The sequence below is a fragment of the Furipterus horrens genome, unplaced genomic scaffold (assembly GCF_987537825.1).
Source record: "Furipterus horrens unplaced genomic scaffold, mFurHor1.1.pri manual_scaffold_11, whole genome shotgun sequence".
In the NCBI taxonomy this organism is placed as follows: domain Eukaryota; kingdom Metazoa; phylum Chordata; class Mammalia; order Chiroptera; family Furipteridae; genus Furipterus; species Furipterus horrens.
In genome coordinates, this window is record NW_028327181.1 from 5181320 (window position 1) to 5200974 (window position 19655).

The 19655-nt window shown below is 44.1% G+C and overlaps 1 protein-coding gene across 2 annotated transcripts in view; it reads right to left on the minus strand.

Moving 5' to 3' along the window:
* HECTD4 (HECT domain E3 ubiquitin protein ligase 4) overlaps positions 1-18115 on the minus strand; it is a 146793-nt gene extending 128678 nt beyond the window's left edge. For both annotated transcript variants that reach the window (XM_090292081.1, XM_090292080.1), the window contains exon 1: positions 17826-18115. In XM_090292081.1, coding sequence (XP_090148207.1) covers positions 17826-18002 — 177 coding nt within the window. In that variant the 5' untranslated portion in view covers positions 18003-18115. The remainder of the gene's footprint in view (positions 1-17825) is intronic.
* Positions 18116-19655: the final 1540 nt, after the last annotated feature.

Genomic DNA, 19655 nt, shown 5'->3' on the forward strand with positions numbered 1-19655 from the left:
TTGCTCTCATGCCAACTGCTTGCCATATGAACTATAAACACATTCCATTTAAGTGGATGACGTGTAATAGGACATACACAGAATTCCCTGCCTGAGCTTCTTCAGGCTGCCACCTTATTGGCTCAGCCACGTCTCTGTCACAGGCCTGGGCAGAAATAATTCACTTCTTAGTTTGGCCACACCATAGCAATAAAATGGTAGAGATCAGTGAACATAAAGGCTGAATGTCTGTAAACACCAAGCATTTTAACTGCAGGTGGGAAGGGTTTTTTTATTCATTCAAATCACTGCAGCACAGAGAAAAGTTATGATTCTTCGATATTGAGAAATAAACTAGATTAACACAAGAAGTGTTCTACCAAGAGATACATTAAGAGGCCCATATACTTTATCTGGGTGACTATAAATAATCTTTCTATTTTTATAAGCAGCCTCTAAAGCAAGAGTTAAGAAATGGATCAATTTTATGGTTCAGAGAAATAAGCATCATCAAGTAGACTCTAGTATGTCCTTGAAATAGGTTTTATTTATGCTCCTGGAAGTTGTACCACACAGAACTGTGGATCAAAAACTTAAAGGCACTAAAATATTAGGTAGAGCATAATCCTGTCTTTGAAATGTGCATATATATGGTATGGTTTATACATGAATGTAGATATGTGTAAGTATGTGTATTTATAGAGAGAGGAACAGGTTCAAAATCTTAACAGTGGAGGAATTATAGTTGATTTTTATTTTTATTTTTTTCTTATTTTTATTTTCCAAGTTGTGTACAATAAGCACAAATTGCCTTTGGATTGGGGGCGGGGTGGGAGAACAGATATAATATCATGGGGAATATATTTAAACTATAACATTAGGTAAGTAAAGCAGGCTGCAATTCAAGAGATAAAATATTTTTACTACTTAAAAAAAATTATATATAGCCCTGGCTGGTGTGGCTCAGTGGACTGAGCACCAGCCTGAGAACCCAAAGGTCGCTGGTTCGATTCCCAGTCAGGGCACATGCCTGGGTTGTGGGCCGAGAGGCAACCCATCGATGATTCTCTTACACCTCAATGTTTCTCTCTCTTTCTCCCTTCCACTCTCTTTAAAAATAAATAAATAAAAATCTTCTAAAAATATTTAAAAATTATATGTAGAGAAACCTAGAAGAAAATACCTGCAAATCAACATTTTAAAATTTGTTGCATGGTATTTCCATGTTGAGTTATTCTCCAGTGAAGAGTGAAATTGGCACGCTTCTTGGGGAAGAAGAAATCAAAGGAAACATCTAATTTCACTTCTTTCTGGCTACATGAATCTCAACTTATCCATGCTGCGAGCAGATGGCTAAAGAAACTGGTGCAGAATTCAGCTGTGGCCGTGCAGACATGGCGGCCAGCGGGAAACACAGTGTTCTTAACTTTCCCCTTTTCCTAGAAACAGCGCCTGAAGGGTGACGGAGTAAAAATGTGAGAGCAAGTGTAGGAGTATTTTATTTTTGTCAAGGGCTAAGGGCAAAGGAGAAAACCGACTTTGATGAAAGAAGCGCACTTACACCGACTGGTGCTGGGGTAGCTAAGTAGGCTGGGCCCGACCCCTTGAACCCGAGGGCCGCTGGCGGGGCACATGCCGGGGCTGCGGGCGTGGGGACATGCAGGGGGCCACTGATCGGTGTTTCTCTCCCTCTCTTTCTCCCTCCCTTCCCCTCTCTCTAAAAATAAAATTTTAAGAAATATTCTTTTAAAAAAGAAGCCTACTTACTCTAGAAAAGCAAGAGAGTATTTGAGAATCCCTCAAGTAATTTCATATTTCTGGGGAAAAAAATTAGAAAGGCTATTGGTAATAAAAATACAGCACTTTTTATTTTGGTATCAAATGTCTTTTTAGACTCAAAACCCAAAATAAACGTGCCGTTCTCACAACATGCTGAAAAGATGAAGATAATAATCATTTCTGAAGGAACAGTGTACGTTATTAGGAAAAACTATTTTGTGTAACTTTTCTTGCTCTGATCTCGCTGATTTTGGGAGCAGTACTTCTCCTAAGCTGCTAAGTAGTCTAATACAAATTCCAGAATTTGCTTCTTAGAGATTTAAACTGCCTGTTTTGTTTTCTTTATTAAGAGTATGAAGTCAATGAAGTAAAAGAGTCCCGCCCTAATTTCTCGGTATATTTTTATCTAATAAACTTTATGCTCCAGTGTTTTTGGATGAATTCATTTTGGGGGGCTTCAAGAGAAGCAAACATCTTTAGTGTCCCCTCCTCACGTGAATAAGACTTTATTTCAACGTACGAAAAAAACAATCCCGTTTAAAAGGCTTAAGGCTGTCAGCAAGACACGCCCCTCCATCTCCTTCTCCGCAGTCTGCTCCGAGTTATGACGCCGATGCTTGGGCCACACCGCACGCCGCCTTTTGTCGTCGTCGCTCCCCCCCCACCCCCCCCACTCCCGTCATTAGACCCTTTGGTCTGGGCTGGGTCAACTGCGGGCTACATGGCCGCTCAGTCACCTGGACCCAAATGCTAAGTTGTGGTTTAATCTCCATGAAGGGCCTTTTAGTTTCCCTAGGCAAGAGCTCAGTTCTGTGTCCGAAATCCAACTGAGTGTTAATGGTGGCATTAATCATCATCTTCGTTCATCGGCCACTCACTTCCTAGGCTAGCCATCACTTCAGAGAGCAAGGGCTTATTCTCTCTACTTGCAGATCTGAAGGACCCTGAACGTGGCTTTCTGCGTAGATGCATCGAGTAGCCAGCCCTTACTCACCCCTCCTGACTCGCCCAATCTCTTGCTTCCAAAGTAATACAAGCTGACTGTAAGCACAGAGGTCCCCAGTGCACGAAGGGCACAGGACTCATCAGCAGCAGTGACCCTATCGCCTCTCACCACATATGCCAGGGTGGGGTGTGTTGGGGGTCTGCCAGGACGCAGATAAGGGCACGTGGCTGGCCGTCCTCCTGCTATCTCGGAGTTCAGCTCCACATCATGGGGATCTTCCCTAGGTAACCAATGTAAATAATCTTTTAATAGTGAAAAAAACAGGTGAGTGTTTCAGGAAAGAGGACTATTTAATGTAGCCCAACAAAGACAACTCTGGAGATTTCTAGATCTGTCTATAAACTCTTCATAGTGGCTGGATATATTCAAATAAATCTCATCCTTTAATATACAGAAACTTCTAGGCAAGGGGGTAAAAGTGAAAGGTTTTATTTTATGTATTTAGTTGTTTTTTGCCCCCGTTAATGCTACAGATAAATCGAGAAGAGTCATCAGAGTATTTTTACATCCTTTTACACTACATTGCCTGACTTAAATTGTGTCAACGTGCAAGAAATATTTCATTACCAAGGACATCATGTGTGCCTACTTAGTAACATTGCTTAACAGATAAAATACTGCTCGGTGTATTTAAGAGGCAAAAATTCTAATCCACGCCATGTCAGTCACCAATCTCTCTGTTCCTCCGACTTCCTCGTCTTTAAAACAAAGACAGAAGGACCCACACCTCGGTGCCTCTCAGAAATGTGAGTCGGGAAGGCACCGGCCTGGCATGTCCACTCTCTCTCCTGTGCTGGTGCCTCAGTTCAGTTTAACAGGTATTCAGTAAGCACATGGCACTGTGGCCAGTGAGAAGGCTGAGGGCTCTCGTTCCAAAGGCACATGACGTTACGGGGAAATTGAGAACTTTTCCCATTGAGAAGCCTTGTTGTATTTTTTAATTTACAGACTGCCTCACTTTTAAAATATATCAGGGTACATGTCATAGTTTCAATATGACTTGGAAACAAGAAAATTATCAATAAGCATAAGACAGCTGTTTAGTTTGGGTCATATTAGGTCCCTTTAAAGTAAAAATGGGGTGGCGGGGGATAACCCAAAACAAGATCATTAGGTACACCCATGCTAACCTAGGAGTTTAAATTAATTATTTAAACATATTATTCACCATCATCTCCCTAAGTAATGAAAAAGCCTAAAACTAACTAGCGGAGCTGGAACAAAAACATCCAAAGAAAAAACTTACTATGTTAGATGAGTGAGTTACTGTCACTGAATGTTACTTTACAGAGAAAAGTAAAAGCTTGCAATTGTGCTTTGGGGGCAGGTAGGTGTTACTTCATGAAGTTGCTGAGGATGTTATTTTTGTTTTTAGATAGCATAGAGTATACAATTTCCATATTCACAGAAACTATACTTAATGGCAAGGCTATATTTGAGCTGGACTTCACTTTTTTTAGAGAGTGGGGAAGGAAGGAAGAAGGAGAGGGTGAGAAGCATCAATGCATGAGAGAAACATTAATTGGTTGTGTCTCACAAGACCTGGCCTGCAACCCAGGCATGTGCCTTGGGGGTAATCGAACTGGCGACCTTTTGATCCGCAGGCCAGCACTCAATACACAGAGCCACAGCAGCCAGGGCTGGACTTTACTTCTTGACTTCTTTCTCCTACGTACTTTCATCTATTCAAATGTTAGAATAGCGAGAAACTCTGAAGAAAGGATGAGAGGAAATGGTAAAGACCATCATAATAAATCTATGAACTGCCAAATTATGACTTAGAGCAAGAATACCCATCTGTTTCCCATTACCTTGAAGCAGGTTTATAAAATTCCCCAAAGAAAATTCATTTAGATTCACTTTAATTTTCAAAAAATACATTCAAAGTTTTCTACCTTTTGGACTGTGTTGTAAAATATGAACAGAATGGGTAAGGATCTAAGAAAGGGGAGGAAAACATACACAATTTGAGAACATTCAACATCTTAAAATCGAATACCAAGAACCAAAAATCTTTTGATGGTTCCTTACTCAAGAAACTTAACCTATCAGCCAAAGTCTTTCTTTAATATCCAAGAGCACGTGATGAATAAGAATCTAAAGTAATCGATGACAGCGAGAAAGAAGCCAGCTAGCTGTACTGTCCCTTCTGCCCAGTTCTGAGGCCTCTGGTATTCTTCCATTTGCTCCAGACAATCTTTTTCCATGCTTTTATTTCTTTACAAAATGAGTTTTCTTTATACATGTAAGAGCTTTGCTTTTCCGTATTATGGTCTAAAAGCTTTATTCAATCTTATAGTGAGAATCCTTCAAAAGCAGAGTTGTTTTTGAAATGAAAAAAAAAAAAAAAGCTCTATTTCTTTTCTTTATGATACCAAATTGATGTGAAAAGGCTGGATTTTTCCTCACCTTCTCAGAAGACTGAAACTTTATTTGTCTTTTGGAGGTAAAGAAACTGGGCTATAATATGAAAAAGCACATAAAGCACCTTCTGACTAGAACCACATCTTTTACACATCTAAAAATGTAACCAATACTAATGTTCAGTTGGAAGGTTTATTTTTAGATAAACTGGATTGTGTGAATTTAGTTTAGAAGATGACAGGGAAGTGACGGTCTGGACAGGAAGCTAGGGCTTTCTCAGAAAAGATTTCACGTCCATTTTACCAACATTTCAAATCTTAGACAAAAACTAGCTCTAAACACTCAACATATAAATGCAAGTTGGAGAAGTTGGCTTTAAAAGCCATTAAAACATTAGCATCACCTTGCCTCCCTCCTAGTATTAAAAACATTTCTAAGGGACAAAAATGAAGGTAAGGGTGGAGGGGGACAAGCAGGAAGGCGCACAGCCCAGCCATGTGCAGAGCAGAACTTCATTCAGGTCATCTATAATAAAATGCACAAAGTCCACAAAGATTTGGCCAGAAAATAACACAGGCATGTAACAGAAAATCTCTCTGTTCTATCTAGGCACTTGAAAATGCAGGTAGCAAAGGGGAAAAAAATTTCTTTTTAACTCTCAACCCGTTTTAAACACACAGAGCATTAACTTGAATTGATCCTCAAAAACCCCACAGCAGAAAGCGGTACATGGCTTGTGATGAGACCTTGTCTGCAATGAAGAAAACCTCAGAATTTCTGCAGGACATTCAGTTGCTAAAAGGCTGGAAGGAATCACCATGGTTTTCATGTTAGCTAACATCCATGACAAGGACGGAGTCCTGTCTTGCCCAGACCAAAACAGAATGACGACGCCATGGAAACGAGCAGAAAGGTTTCCTAAGAACTACGAACCTGACTGGACAGCCCCTGACCGGCAGCCACCGCTCCCAAGTTAAAACAATGCTGACCTCTCTAGAAAAATCTGGCAACTCTGCAGTTCCAAGGACAAGCATGTGGCTTCATGACAGTCAAGGGGCAATTGAAAAACAAGTGAGGAATTCTTACTAGGTGTCTCTTTAGGCAAATGGATATTTCAACAAACCTGTACTATTTCCCTAAATTCTAACCATGCTACCTGAGAGAAAGGCTCTGAAATTATTAACCCCCTGCGGACTGTTTAGCATCCCTCTCACAGAAGAACATATTACGCCATTAAAAGAGTGCCAGTTTTTTGACTTTCATATTTCCCCAAATGTGGCTTTTCCTTGGGTTTCAACAATGACTGCTGAACAGAGATAAATTGAGTTATTTTAAGAAACTACAACCAGATCCTTTCAGGCTGCAAGGCAAAATCCCAAAATAAATTCTAAACTTTGACTTTGAAAAGTTAGGCTAAATCTCTATGTCCTGTCCCCCTCGGATCTACCTGCTTGCTAATAATATGACAGAAATATCACTTTTCAAATGGGAAGGGTAATTTTAATCTCCTCAGCCAGCATTTACCCAAATGTAATAGGTACAAGACAAGATTAATAATAGTCGCTCTTTTTTCTGATGTTCCTTAGCCTGGCTCCTAAAAGAAGCAGAAAGAGGGAAAAACTCAGGTGTTTAAACGCTCCCATAAAAACCAGGGAACAGGACCTTGAATCTCAAATTATTTTGAGTCATCACTACAAAACTACTCTCAACCATAATATATGCTGGTTATTTCAAGTCCTAGTTCAGTTTTAAACATCGCAGATATTAAGAATTTGAGTCTTGTACAAATAAAAATGAGGCTCAAAACAAAGAGAAATGCTGCCCTACAGATCAAATCTTTATTCCATATTTAACTAAGCACGAGATTAAGGGTGTTCCCAGTTGTTGTCTTTGAGCTACACTTTACCTAAATGATCAGAAAGGAATCAGTATCAAGAAATAAAGAAGGCCCTGGCGCAGTAGCTCAGTTGGTTAGAGCATTGTCCCAATATGCCAAGGTCTGGGTTCGATCCCTGGTCAGGGCACATAAAAGGATCAAATAATGAATGTGTAAATGTGTGTAACAACAAATTGATTTTTTCCCCTCCCTCTCTCTCTCCTTTCCTTTGTCTCTCTAAAATCAATAAAAATAAAATAATATTCCTTTAAGATTTTACTTATTTTTAAAGAGGGGAAAGGAGGGAGAAAGAGAGGGAGAAAAACATCAATGTAAGAGAAAAACATCTATCAGTTGCCTCTCATACACACCCCAACCAGGGACCAAACCCACAACCTACACATGTGCCATGACTGGGAATTGAACCAGAGACCTTTCACTTTGTGGGACAGTCCCCAACCAACTGAGCCACACCAGTCAGGGCAAAATAAAATTCCTTAAAAGTAAAAAATAAAGAAGGTAATTCTTCTATTGTGTACCACTGTTTTGATGAAACTAAGCTGACACAGTCTCCTTTTTTACATTCTTAATTATTTTATTTCAACAGTAAGAAAAGCAAACATAGACCTGGGGTGGTAAACACACAATACAATACACAGGTGTTGTATTGTAGAATTGTAAACCTGAAACCTGTATAATTTTATTAACCAATGTCACCCCAATAAATTCAATTAAAAAAAAAGAAGGAAAGAAAAGCAAATATGTCAATAGAGATAGGAGGTCTGGATTTTCCAGTCTGTTCTGTGAATAGCCACATCTATCATATTAGACTTTGTTAGTCTGCAATCAGCAATGCAGACTACATAGCACAAAGCAAACAGGGTCAGATCTGTTACAAATACAAGCTAAGTGTTAATATCCTGTTGGTATAAAACCACTACTTCAATGCTGCATTTGTAGTTATTAGCATTACTAAACCTACAATTTGCATAAAACAGTTTGCAAATTACAAATCGCTATACTGTTAATCTAAAACTGTTATACACTGTGCTATGACCCAGGAACTCAGCCAACTGCAGGTCTCAGCAGAAACACCAGGGATTCAAGTGTGGACTCCGAGTGTCCCATCGCGGAGCATGAATTATTCTACTATTGTGCTTAATAGCACTTTAGAAGCTCAAAGCTCCACACAAATATTCAACATCATTGGGAGAGAAATCACTTAGCACTATAAAAATCCCTTTAAATTACAAACTGTCAATAGTAACTAGTTGCAGAAACACATTTTAATTTTAATAATTACTACAAATGTATAATTTATCAAACTATCTATCAAACAAATAACACCCTAAATGCTAAAAATCTTTTAGTCTCCTATAAGCTTAAGTTATCTTTAACAGAGTAAAGGAAAAGCAGTAATGTACAACAAGACAATCATAGTACATCCATAAACTACTATGAAGCCGTTAAAAATTATGTTTTTAAGTTAATTTGACAAAATGGTCCCAATAAGTGATTAAAGGACAAAGAACTGCACAGAGCATGTAATCCCAATGTTACACATATGAAGAAAACAGAACCTGAAACTAATATAAACTAATATTGAATGCCGACTGTAATCGAAAAACTAATTTTTTTTAATTTAAAAAGAGAAACATGTAGTAAAAAATTAATTAATACGGCTATTTCTAAATAGTGCAATCACTCTTACACTTTTAGGTATTTTCTCTATTTTCTACAACATCCATGCATTACTTCTTTATAATCAAAAATGTTTTGCACAGTGTTAAAATACATTCGACTTAATATCAGTTATTTTTCACATAGGTCAGAAACAAAATTACTCCGTATATTGACTGGCAGCTAAGACAGAAAAGCCTGTGTAACAATCGCTACGCACTCTGCACACACTTAGGGGCCGGTGCCGTCCCTTCCCAGAGCAGCTTCCCCAGACCATCAACACAAGAAGCTGCCGCACACTCCTGCCTATATATGGACATGGTCTGTAGTAACCGGATTACTGACCTAAAGGGCTGTGTGTCAGGAGGCCAAGGGGACCCAGCAACAGAAGTCCTCTGACGGGGCACGACAATGGCTGGGCAGCAGGAACAGAACACTCTGGCTCCTTCCGGCTGACCATGGTTCAGCAGCTTAAGTCAATATTGGGCTTAAGCTAATGATAAATTTGTTAAAATGGTTTTATTCTAATTTTTAGTTATTTATTTTTAGAGAGAGGGGAAGGGAGGAAGAAAGAGAGGAAGAGAAGCGTCGTTTGGTTGCTTCTCACACTCCCCCAACTGGGGTCCTGGCCCGCAACCCAGGCCTGTGTTCTCACCTGGAATCAAACTGGCGACCTTTTGGATCACAGGCTGGAACTCAATCCACTGAGCCACACCAGCCAGAGCAAGCACATGTAAATTTAAAGCAAATCCACGAATTCTAAAATAACCTCTACAAAGGTGTGAAGAAAAGAGGTCCTGTCAAGCACTGTTAGTTGGGAGTATAAATTGGTATGATCTCTTTGGAGAGCAATTTGGCAGTGTCCATTAAACTTAAAATGGCCACCTATGACTTCGGCAATTCTACTTCTCAGGAATTACTCTAGAGAAATACTCCCACATGTGCAAAAACAGGCATGCGAGGATATGTCCTAAAGGACATTTTTAATAGTGAAAAACAGAAACCAACCAAAATACTCCTCAGGGTAGTCTGAAGAATGGCTCCCCAAGATGTCCTAATCCCTGGAACCTGCAGATGTGACTGTAGATGGGAAAGGAGACTTTCCAGGTGTGATTAAATTAAGGCTCTTGAGATGGACAGAGACTGGTTTATCAGGTGGGCTCTAAATGTAATCACAAGGGTCCTTGTAAAAAGAATGTGGGAGGAGTCAGAAAAAAGGAATGACGACAGATCAGAGAGTATGGTGATGAACTCTGAAGATGGAGGAAGGAGCCACAAGCCCAGGAATACAGGTGCGACTAGAAGCCCTGAAAAGGCAAGGGAACAGATTCTGCCCTGGAGCCTCCAGAAGCAACCAGATCTGCCAATACCTGATCTTAAACCGATGTTACTCAGTTTTTACTTCTGGTCTCCAAAAACATAAAGCAATAAGTTTGTGTCATTTTAAGCCACTAAATTTGTGATCATTTGTTAGCACAGCAACAGAAAACTAACACATCCATCAATAGGGTAATGGCCAAATAAACTATGGTATTTCTGGAGTCTTGTACAGCACTTTTAAAAATGTAGTAACTCTATACATAGAGATATAGAAAGATTAAAAAATCATTGAATTTGTTTAAAGAAGCAAGTTATAGAAAGATACGTCCAGCATCACAGAGTGGTTTGTATATAAGACATAAACACACACATTCGAAAACAATCTTGAAAAAGATACAAAAAAATGTTCTCCCTGATTTAACTGAGGTGGGGAGCAGACGGAGAGCAAGAGTAGGGATGGTAGTCAAAAAGGAACTTCAGTTTCACCTGTTACTTGCATTTTTTTAAAGAATGTATTCATGTATTAGTTTTTTTTAATGTAGTGGATGTATAAGCTATATTAAAAACGTATGATCAAAGTAAAAGTTTCACAGTCTCTCCTGTCTTCTCCGCTTCTGAAATAACTGCGCATCTGTCCCACAGTTGGTCGCCTGCTGTTATTTACAGGTCCACAACGACTGACTAAACACCTTGCAAAGCAGACCACCGTTGGTTGTAAAATGAGATGGAAAGAGGGGGAGGGAGAAGAAAACACAGAGCATTTTCAGGAACGGAGAGTCCATAATTATCACCACAGACACCTCATGACTTAGGAAAGAACAGGTGGATGACAATCTACCCGGCAGCCCTGGCCAACAGGTGGTATTTTGTGACAGTCAACACAGAAGCCAAGAAGACAGATAATAATCAAATCTGATTTATTTAGCAAGACCTTAGGCACACAATTGGAGGAAAGCTGAAATGAAGGCTATCTTATTACCTCATCTGCCTAGCCATATTGCAAATAAATTGGGAAGGAAGAAAATTCCAGAAGAACCTCTCTCTCTCTCTCCCTCTGCCCACTCCCCACCATACACACACGCACACCCCACTATCTCCACCACCCACTACTAAAGAAAAAAAAAAAGATTTGTTGATGGGATCATTTGCTTTCATATACAATGAGCACTGCCTGATAACATAAACTAACTTTCCAGTAACGTAGCATCTTATAGAGTCCACATCCTGATCGTACATAATCCCATTTGCCCCTATTATTACCCCCTCTTAAAGGTGACACAGTCTGTCACAACGGTTTTACACCCTGGACCCTGGACTGGAGTCAGGTCGACTTCAGCCTCAGTTTTGCTACTAACAGTATGATCTTTGTCAAGTTGTAACGGGGTACAGAGCGGGGGTCCCTGGAAAACAGCAGAGCATATACCCCACCAACCGTGGTTGGGGGAAGGGGAAGTGGGCGGTGTGGCCTTAAGATACTTTGCTTAACGATGGCAGCTTAAGAGCTGTACTGCCGCCCCAGGTAAAAGTTATATGCAACTTTAAGAACATACAGCGACTCAGGACATGCCAGGGGACGCGGATGTCCGTGTCACAGGGCACTCTTGCCCTGACTAAAGATGGCAACCAAAAGAAGGTAAAAGATATGGGGAACTGGCAAAAACAGCACATCACAGGAGGGGCCGGATATGAGGTCACACAGGAAGCTCCCGACCGAGCATTTAAACCGAGGGCGGGCGGAAAGGGAAAGGGACTGTCCCCAAGAGGTCTGGTAGGTGGCGTGGAGTCCCTGCAGGCCGAGAGAGGCCGCAGCCTTGCGCTGGGAAGGCGGACGGGAGAGCGCTGGTGGACGGGTGCTGAGCTCCAGACCCCGCCTCTCTGAGGACGTGGGGAGAGGCCCCCTCTCGGGAGGCGTCCCCTGAACAGCTGCAGGGAGGCGGAGGACAAGCGCCCGATCCCGAAGGGGAGAGCGCTGGGAGAGGAGGGCGACTCTGAAACCCACGGGGGCACGTTCGGGAGGCGATGGAGCCGTGTCTGCGCCGCAGCTTAAGAACAGATAAGGAGATGGGGAACTTCTGGGCGTGGTCTTGGCTTCTGGCCTTTTGGGGAGCAAGGGAAGTGCTGGGTCTCGTGGGAGAGGACCCTGAGCAGGCATGGTCTCAGCCTTCCCTCCCGCTCCCAGGTTGGAACCCTGTAAATAAACACCTGTTTCCTTCAGCGCCAATTGTTGGGTCATGGATGAGGCGCCACGTGACTGAGCACTGGTTGCTTGGTGACAAAATGACCCCACTTCTGCGCCACCGCTCCTCAGGTATAAAAGAAGGATGACGAGAGCACCAACCTCGTACGGTTTTTGTGAGGATTAAATGAGTTAATGCGTGGGACGGGCTTAGCACGGAGTCTGGCACGCAGAGTGCTGACACTGTTGTCACGGTGGTGATAGAGGTGGTGACAGCGATGACAAAGGGGCTGCAGTGGAAGAAGAAACCAGGCATCATAGAGGTATGGAACTCGCCCAAGGGCACACGGCTAGTAAGGGGCAGAGCTAGAATTTCGATCCCAGTCCGACTCTTTACACCGGCCTTTGGCCCCTGGTCACCCCGTCCTAACCCACAGCGGGTCAGCCAGGCTCTGCCCAGGCTCACAGCTCCGCCCCGAGGCCCAGGGACTCTTGTTCCAGTGCTCATTGGTAACACGGTAATTAATCCTGCTGGGGAATAAAGGCGGTCTGCTCATTTATCCAGTAACACTTCGACATCTAGAATTTAGAATTCTATAAAAATACATAAACACTTTCTAGAGAATTTTCACCAAGGGATAAACAGGCTGGAGAATAGATCAACATTTATAAATCTAAATATTGTCTCAAACATTTCACTTGAGTGTATCCTACGTGTTCAAAGCCTTGCCTAGTTCAGGTGATCAGGTCCAAACCCACATTCAACAAACGAGAGCACCGCTGAGCCTTTTTCATTTCCTAAATATCAGTAAAGCATTCTGGGCCTGTGTGGGCTTTGTGGGTTTTATTGCGGTGTAACTGGCGTAGAATAAGCCACACGCATTTAAAATGGACAGTTTGATAAGTTTTGACACATGAAACATACAACCAAAGAACCACGAAACCATCACCACCATCAAAACAGGGAACATAACCATCCCCCTAAAAGTTCCCTCACACTCCTTTGCCGCCCCTTCCCTGCTCCCTTCCTGCCCGCCCCCATCTCCAGGCAACGCGGATCTGCTTTCTGTCACCGCAGATTAGTTTGCATTTCCTGTAATTTCCATACAAATGGGCTCTTACAGTATGTGCTCCCCTTTGGGTGCTTGCACTCAGCATAAATCTATGTTGTGAACATCAACAGTTCGGTTTATTTTTATTGCTCAGTAGACTCACCATACGGATGTACCACGCTTGTTTGTTTATTCACCTGTTGGTGGGCAGTTTTTGGCAGTCACAAATAAAGGTGCCGGAACATTCATGTTCAAGTCTTTGGATGGTGGGGGGTGGGGGGCGGGCATCTAATAAACGAATACAATGAAACACGAGAAACACCAACCAAAATGTGTGGGTTCAAAATTAATTTAATTTTTTACCATGAGATAAAAAACATCTTGGTCACCTTGGGCAGGTCAGTTAGCATCTCTGTCAACCTCCATACGCTTGGTGCCTGTCCCCACCCGGAGTTTGCAGAGAAAAATGAGACAGGAAGCAGAAGCCTTTTGGAACTTTCACAAATGAGCTATTCCTGTCTTAAACAAATAAATTCCCTTTACTTAAAAAAGTCTAATGTTCTATGAAATGTAAAGCAAAATTCAGTAATATTTGAGTGGGCACTTTTGAGCTATTTTTTAATTTCTTTTAAATTTATATTTACTTCAACACTTAAAAATAATTTCCTACATGCTTTTTCCTTTTGCCAGCAATGTACGATTAAATACAGCTAGCTATTTCAAAGGCCAAGAAAAAGCCTCACACTGCATTTCCAATTCACACCAAGTAAGGCAGAGTCCTTATCTACAAGGCCCTGCTTGATCTGCATCTTCCATCCCCCCCCCCCCCCCAATCACTATCCTCTCCCCTTTGCTTACTGGGCTCAGAGCTCTAAACCAAGGATGCTTCCCTCTCAGGAACTTGGCTCTTGCTGTCAACTGTCTGGAATGCAGTTTCCCCAGTAGCCATATGGTCCTCTCTCACTTCCTTCAGGTCTCTGCTCAAAAGCCATCCCGGGCCTGCCTCCCTGCCCGCCCCAGGTAAAACAGCCCTCCCCCACTGCTACTCTCCACCCCCTCTCCCAGCTATACTTTTCTCCACAGCGCTCATCATTGGACATTTATGTATAGTATATGTCATATTATATATCTGATTATTTGTTATCGTCAGTATCTCCCCACTAAAGTAAGTGCGGTTTAAGGACAAGGATTTTTTTTTAATCCCTTTCTCTGTCCCCAGCACCTGGCCCATCTCCTGAATTCCACAAATACTCATTGAGTACATTTGTCTATTAAACACTATTTGATTTTTTTTTAAAAAACACTTTCTTTTAGAAGTTACTGGGGAAAAAACTCTTAATTCAAATACTCATCTCTTGCTTAAATTAAAATGCTAAACTAATGCTAATCTGCTTCTCAGGATGGGTTCTCTTTTCATATTGACATTTAACTCTGAGCAGCACTTACCGAGTTAAAAAAAAGCACAAAGTCAAAGGCAGGACAGCTAGGGTCCAATCCTCTGCCCCTCCATAACCAGCGACACTACGGTGACCAAGTGATAATCTCTCCTTATCTCAGATAACTTCTCTCTAAAATGAGAGAAATTATTATCGCTAAGGACTCTTCTTGCTCTAACGTTCTGAGACTATTGCAGCTAGTGCAATCTTTTTTTTTTTTTTAATAAGGATTTATTTGAGCCACGCTGATGACAATTGCTGGGAAGCAAGATCACAAATGCTCGCTAGTGCAGCCGTGTTTGTTTTGTTTTGTTTCCTAAGATTTTATTTATTTATTTTTAGAGAGGGGGGAAGGGAGGGAGAAAGAGAGGGAGAGAAACATTGGTGTGCAAGAGAAATGTCGATTGGTTGCCTCCCGCCCGCGCAACTCGGGCCTGTGCCCTGACCACGACACTAACCAGCTACCTTTCCTTCCGCTCGCGGGACGGGGCCTCACCATTGAGCCACACCAGTCGGGGCGCTAGCGCGGTCTCAGGCAGTAGGGGTACCAACCGTAAGTTAGCTTAGCTTTAGTCTCACCTCCTCTCAAAATGAAAAATTGTTAACTGAAGGCTTCTACAGAACTATAACACCCTGGTGAAAAGGGCCATCACTGCCCTAACCAGGTATCTCACTTGGTTAGCGCTTCATCCCAATACACCAAGTTTGTGGGTTTGGTCCCCGGTCAGGGCACACACAAGAAGTAGCCAATAAATGCATAAGTAAGTGGACCAACAGATCAGTGTTTCTCTCCCTCGCTTTCTTTACCTTCCCCTCTCTCTACAAGAAGGCAGGAGAGTATTATGACTAAGAACAGATGTGTCTGAGACCAACAGACCTGGAGTTAATGTCCAGACTCTTCTCTGTGGATGATCTTGAGCAAGTCACATACCTGCTCTGCACTTGACCTGCCTCGTCTGTAAAATGGGTGCAATATTTACAATTGTTACAATGGGTAACAATATGTAGCTACTAGGATCCTCTTGAGAATTTAGTAGCATGAGGCCTGACACAAAGGATACATTTAATCAAGATTATTATAATTAAATAATTAAATATGAACACACCCACACAAATACAAATCTAATTGCCAAAAAACTTGCTTAGCTATCCATTTCTCCTGATACCATGTAGCCATATAACATATGAAAAGAAATGAAGAGTTCTTCACAACTGCCAGTCATAAATGTTTATCACCTTCTTGAGAGGTCAGACCATAAATTTTTTAAGCGCTTTTAAAAACAAAAAAATCTATCAGGCCAGAGATATTCTTTTGTTTAAAATCATTCTTCTGAGGAAATAGCTGACAAATTCATTCAACACATTTGTACAGTAGACACCTTAGGAAAACCAACAACAGGTATTTTTAACTACTCCTACTCTTCTTAATCCTAAAAATAAATGAGTTACCTTGATAAATTTTTTGGACATGTGAATTTAAGATTAGTCTCTAATGAACAAAGAACATTCACTTCACATATCTTACATCCAACAGTCAATTAAGTCAAAAGATTCCGCCATCGTAACATATTATCCCTTGAGTTTTCAAGCAGATAAGACACTTCGACACACCTTGCTTTTTATAGAACAGGTCCAAATGAGACACAATAAAACTATGATTGAACCCTAGCTGTTATGGCTCAGTGGGCTGAGCGCCAGCCTGCAAGCCAAAGGGTCGCGGGTTCAATTCCCAGTCGGGGCACAGGCCTGGGTTGTGGGTCAGGTCCCCAGTTGGGGGCGTGCGAGAAGCAACCACACAGTGATGTTTCTCTCCCTCTCTCTCCCTCCCTTCCCCTCTCTCTAAAAATAAGTAAATAAATCTTTAAAAAAACAAAAAACCATGATTCAATGTTAGGAATTCCGTACTAACTTGTATCTTCCTTTTTTTTTTTTTTTTTTTGGTGGCCAGATTATAAAATAAATCAATTAAGAGTTCATGGTGAGACTGCTGCAGCCCCAGCCTCAAATCCAGACACAAAAAGGGGAACGTTTTCGCATCTCAGGCACGTCCAAATGTCTCAGCCAACGCGACCTGATCACTGCTGTTTCCAGAAACACACAGCGATGGGGTTTCAGCCGTTTCTATAAACGTCCGCCGTGCTGAACGCCGAAGTGCATGCAAACCCGCAAAACACAAAAGATTCCTCGCATTCCGTTTGTAGCCAGAAGACAGGCCATCCTCTCCGCGCCCTCCCCCAGCGAGGCTTCCTTGCGGCAGGAAGAATTTCATGGCACTCCATGCTACCTACACATCCGAATGCCATTCCACAAAGTGACAACGTGGAGGGGCAGCAGTGTCAGCATCCGTGGCCTCGACGAAACGACACGGCCAGCGTTCCCACCCCTGGGCTCTGGGGAAACCAAGTGGAAAGTTCCCACCGCCCAAGCCGATCTGGGCTCCTTCTGCCCCCACAGCAGGGGCACGGTCGCCGGGCTCTGCTTCTGCACCTGCCGCGGCTCCTGAGCCTGGGCCGCTCCGCGACCCCCGCGCTCACAGAAAGGCCTCGTGGCCTGAAGCGCCCGTGACCCTCCGCGGAGACCGCACGGAGGCCGCTGTGGCGTCCCCCTCGCGGTCCACCCGCCCGCTTCCCTGACAAAGGCCCCGTGTCCGTCCGAGGCATGACACACGCAAGTTGCCGACTGCCCAGCGCGGACCGGCAGCCGCCGCTAGCCTCTCCCGGGGGAGAAAACGTAAATCAACGCGGAACTGGGGGAGGGAAGCGGGGAGATGCACAGCGTTACAATTAAAATGTCCCCAAAGCTTAGCGACCTGGGTGTTGCCCTGGAAGTGAGTCCGGGGTCCCGTGGGGGAGGGGACGGGGGCCAGGGTGGGAGGCAGGGGCTCCTTCGGGGCGCTCAGGCCGTGCCGGGTGACAGTCTGATAAAACGCCCGGTGCCGCGCGTCCCTAGCGAAACCCCAAACGAAATCCCCGAGGGCCTGAGGATGCGAAGCGGGAGGGGGGCGGGCGGGCTGCAGCCCCGCAGGTCCCCCACCTGCCCGCCGCGCGCCGCGCACACCTGCCCGGGGTCCCGGGGGCTGCGGGGAGAGCCCGGCCCCGGAGGCGCGGGGCGGATGGGCGGCTCTGACGGCGGGGACCTGGCGGGCAGCCTCGCTCACCTCCAAGTCGGTGTCGGCGGCCTCCGGGGCCCCGAGGATCTCGCTGGGCAGCTCCGCCAGGTCGGTGACGCGGATCAGCCCGTCATGCAGAAAGATGGTCTCTTCTTTCACCGAGAGCCACTGCGCCGAGTCCGCGGCCGCCGCCGCAGCAGCTGCCGCGGCCGCCGACGAGCCCATGGCCCCGGCGGAGGGGCTGACGGAGAAGCGCAGCCGCCCGACCCGGGGAGACGCGAGCAGGAGTCGCCGCGATTACCAGTCCATGGCAGCAGCGGCCGCGCCCGCCTGCAACGCCCCGCTCGCCGCCCTGCCCGTGCAGCTCCGCCCTAAACGGTCCGAGTGGCCATCCCTCCACCCCCCGGCCCGGGAGACCCCGGCCCCGCCGCCACCGCTACGGCCGCCGCTGCCGCCGCCGCTGCCGCCGCCCTGAGGAGCAGGATCCGCCTCCGGCACTCGGCAGCCAACTGTCAGTGAGACGCCATGTTGGGGGCGGGGGCTCCCGGCATGCCCCGCGGAGCGGACAATGCCGGCCCCGCCCACCGCTGGCCCCGCCCCCAGCACCGCAGACCCGGGGACGGGGTCTGTGGGACCCCCACGTTGGCTTCCAACCCATTTCACCCTCATACTGACCTTCCCCTCCTCTTCTTTCCCTGTCGCTTTGGGGACGCCCTGGGTCTGCAGTCCACCTAGGAAAGAGGCCACCGCCTCCTCTCTTCTCCCTACGCAGGTGTGCACCCCGGGCTCAGACGAGAGCCCCCACCCCGGGCAGAGCATAGAGGTTCACTCCCTGCTTTCACGTTCAAATGTGATATATGAAAAAAAATATGGCACAGAGGAGGTGCTGCAAACCTGTTCATAAGCCCTTGGTAGAACCTCACAGTAGGTGCTTCATCGTAACTGAAAAGCCTAGGACCTAATAAGCGCTGGAAATTTAGTGAAAAGAGAGCACCAGTCACAATGCTTGGTGCCCACTGTCTGGCACTGACCAAATGCTCCCCCGAATGGAAGTTGAAACTATGTTATATTTTATCAACAGTCAACACGGATTGACACATACCTTAAAAATATGCACGCCATCCCGTCTTTATAAAAACAGGAAAGAACTATGTGTTAAGACAAATACGTGAGAGAAAACCCCAAATTGTTCGTGTGAGTTGCCAAGCAGAGTGGCACTGGTCTAGAATGGTTGAGGCGAGAATGTTAACTTTGTATTGCTTTTATACTTACAAAAAATAAAGCGCTCCTTTGTATCAAGGGACTTGAAAATGTGTGTCCACAAAAAAAAAAAACTGCGCACAGGTGTTTATAGCAGCTTTATTCATAATTGCCAAAACTTGGAAGTAACCAAGATTTCCTTCAGTAGGTGAATGGATAAATAAACTCTAGTGCATCCAGACAGTGGAATATTATTTGGCACTTACTTACAAACGACTATCAAGCCATGAGGTATGTTGAGGAATCTTAAAAGCATATTACTAAGTGAAAGGACACATCCTTCATGATTCCAACTACATGATGTTCTATAAAAGGCAAAACTATGGAGACAATAAAAAGATCACTAGTACAGCACCAGAAATTTTAGGGCAGTGAAAATACACTGCATGTTACCATAATGATGGATACATGTCATACATTCGTCCAAACCCACAGAAATACAACAGCAAGAGTGAAACCTAATGGAAACGATGGACTTTGGGTGATGATGTGTCAATGTAGTTTCATCAGTTGTAACAAATGCACCACTCTGGTGCCAGGTGTTGATAACGGGGAAGACAATGCATGTGTGGGGACAGTGGGGACATGAGAAATAGCTGTACCTTCCTCTTAATTTTG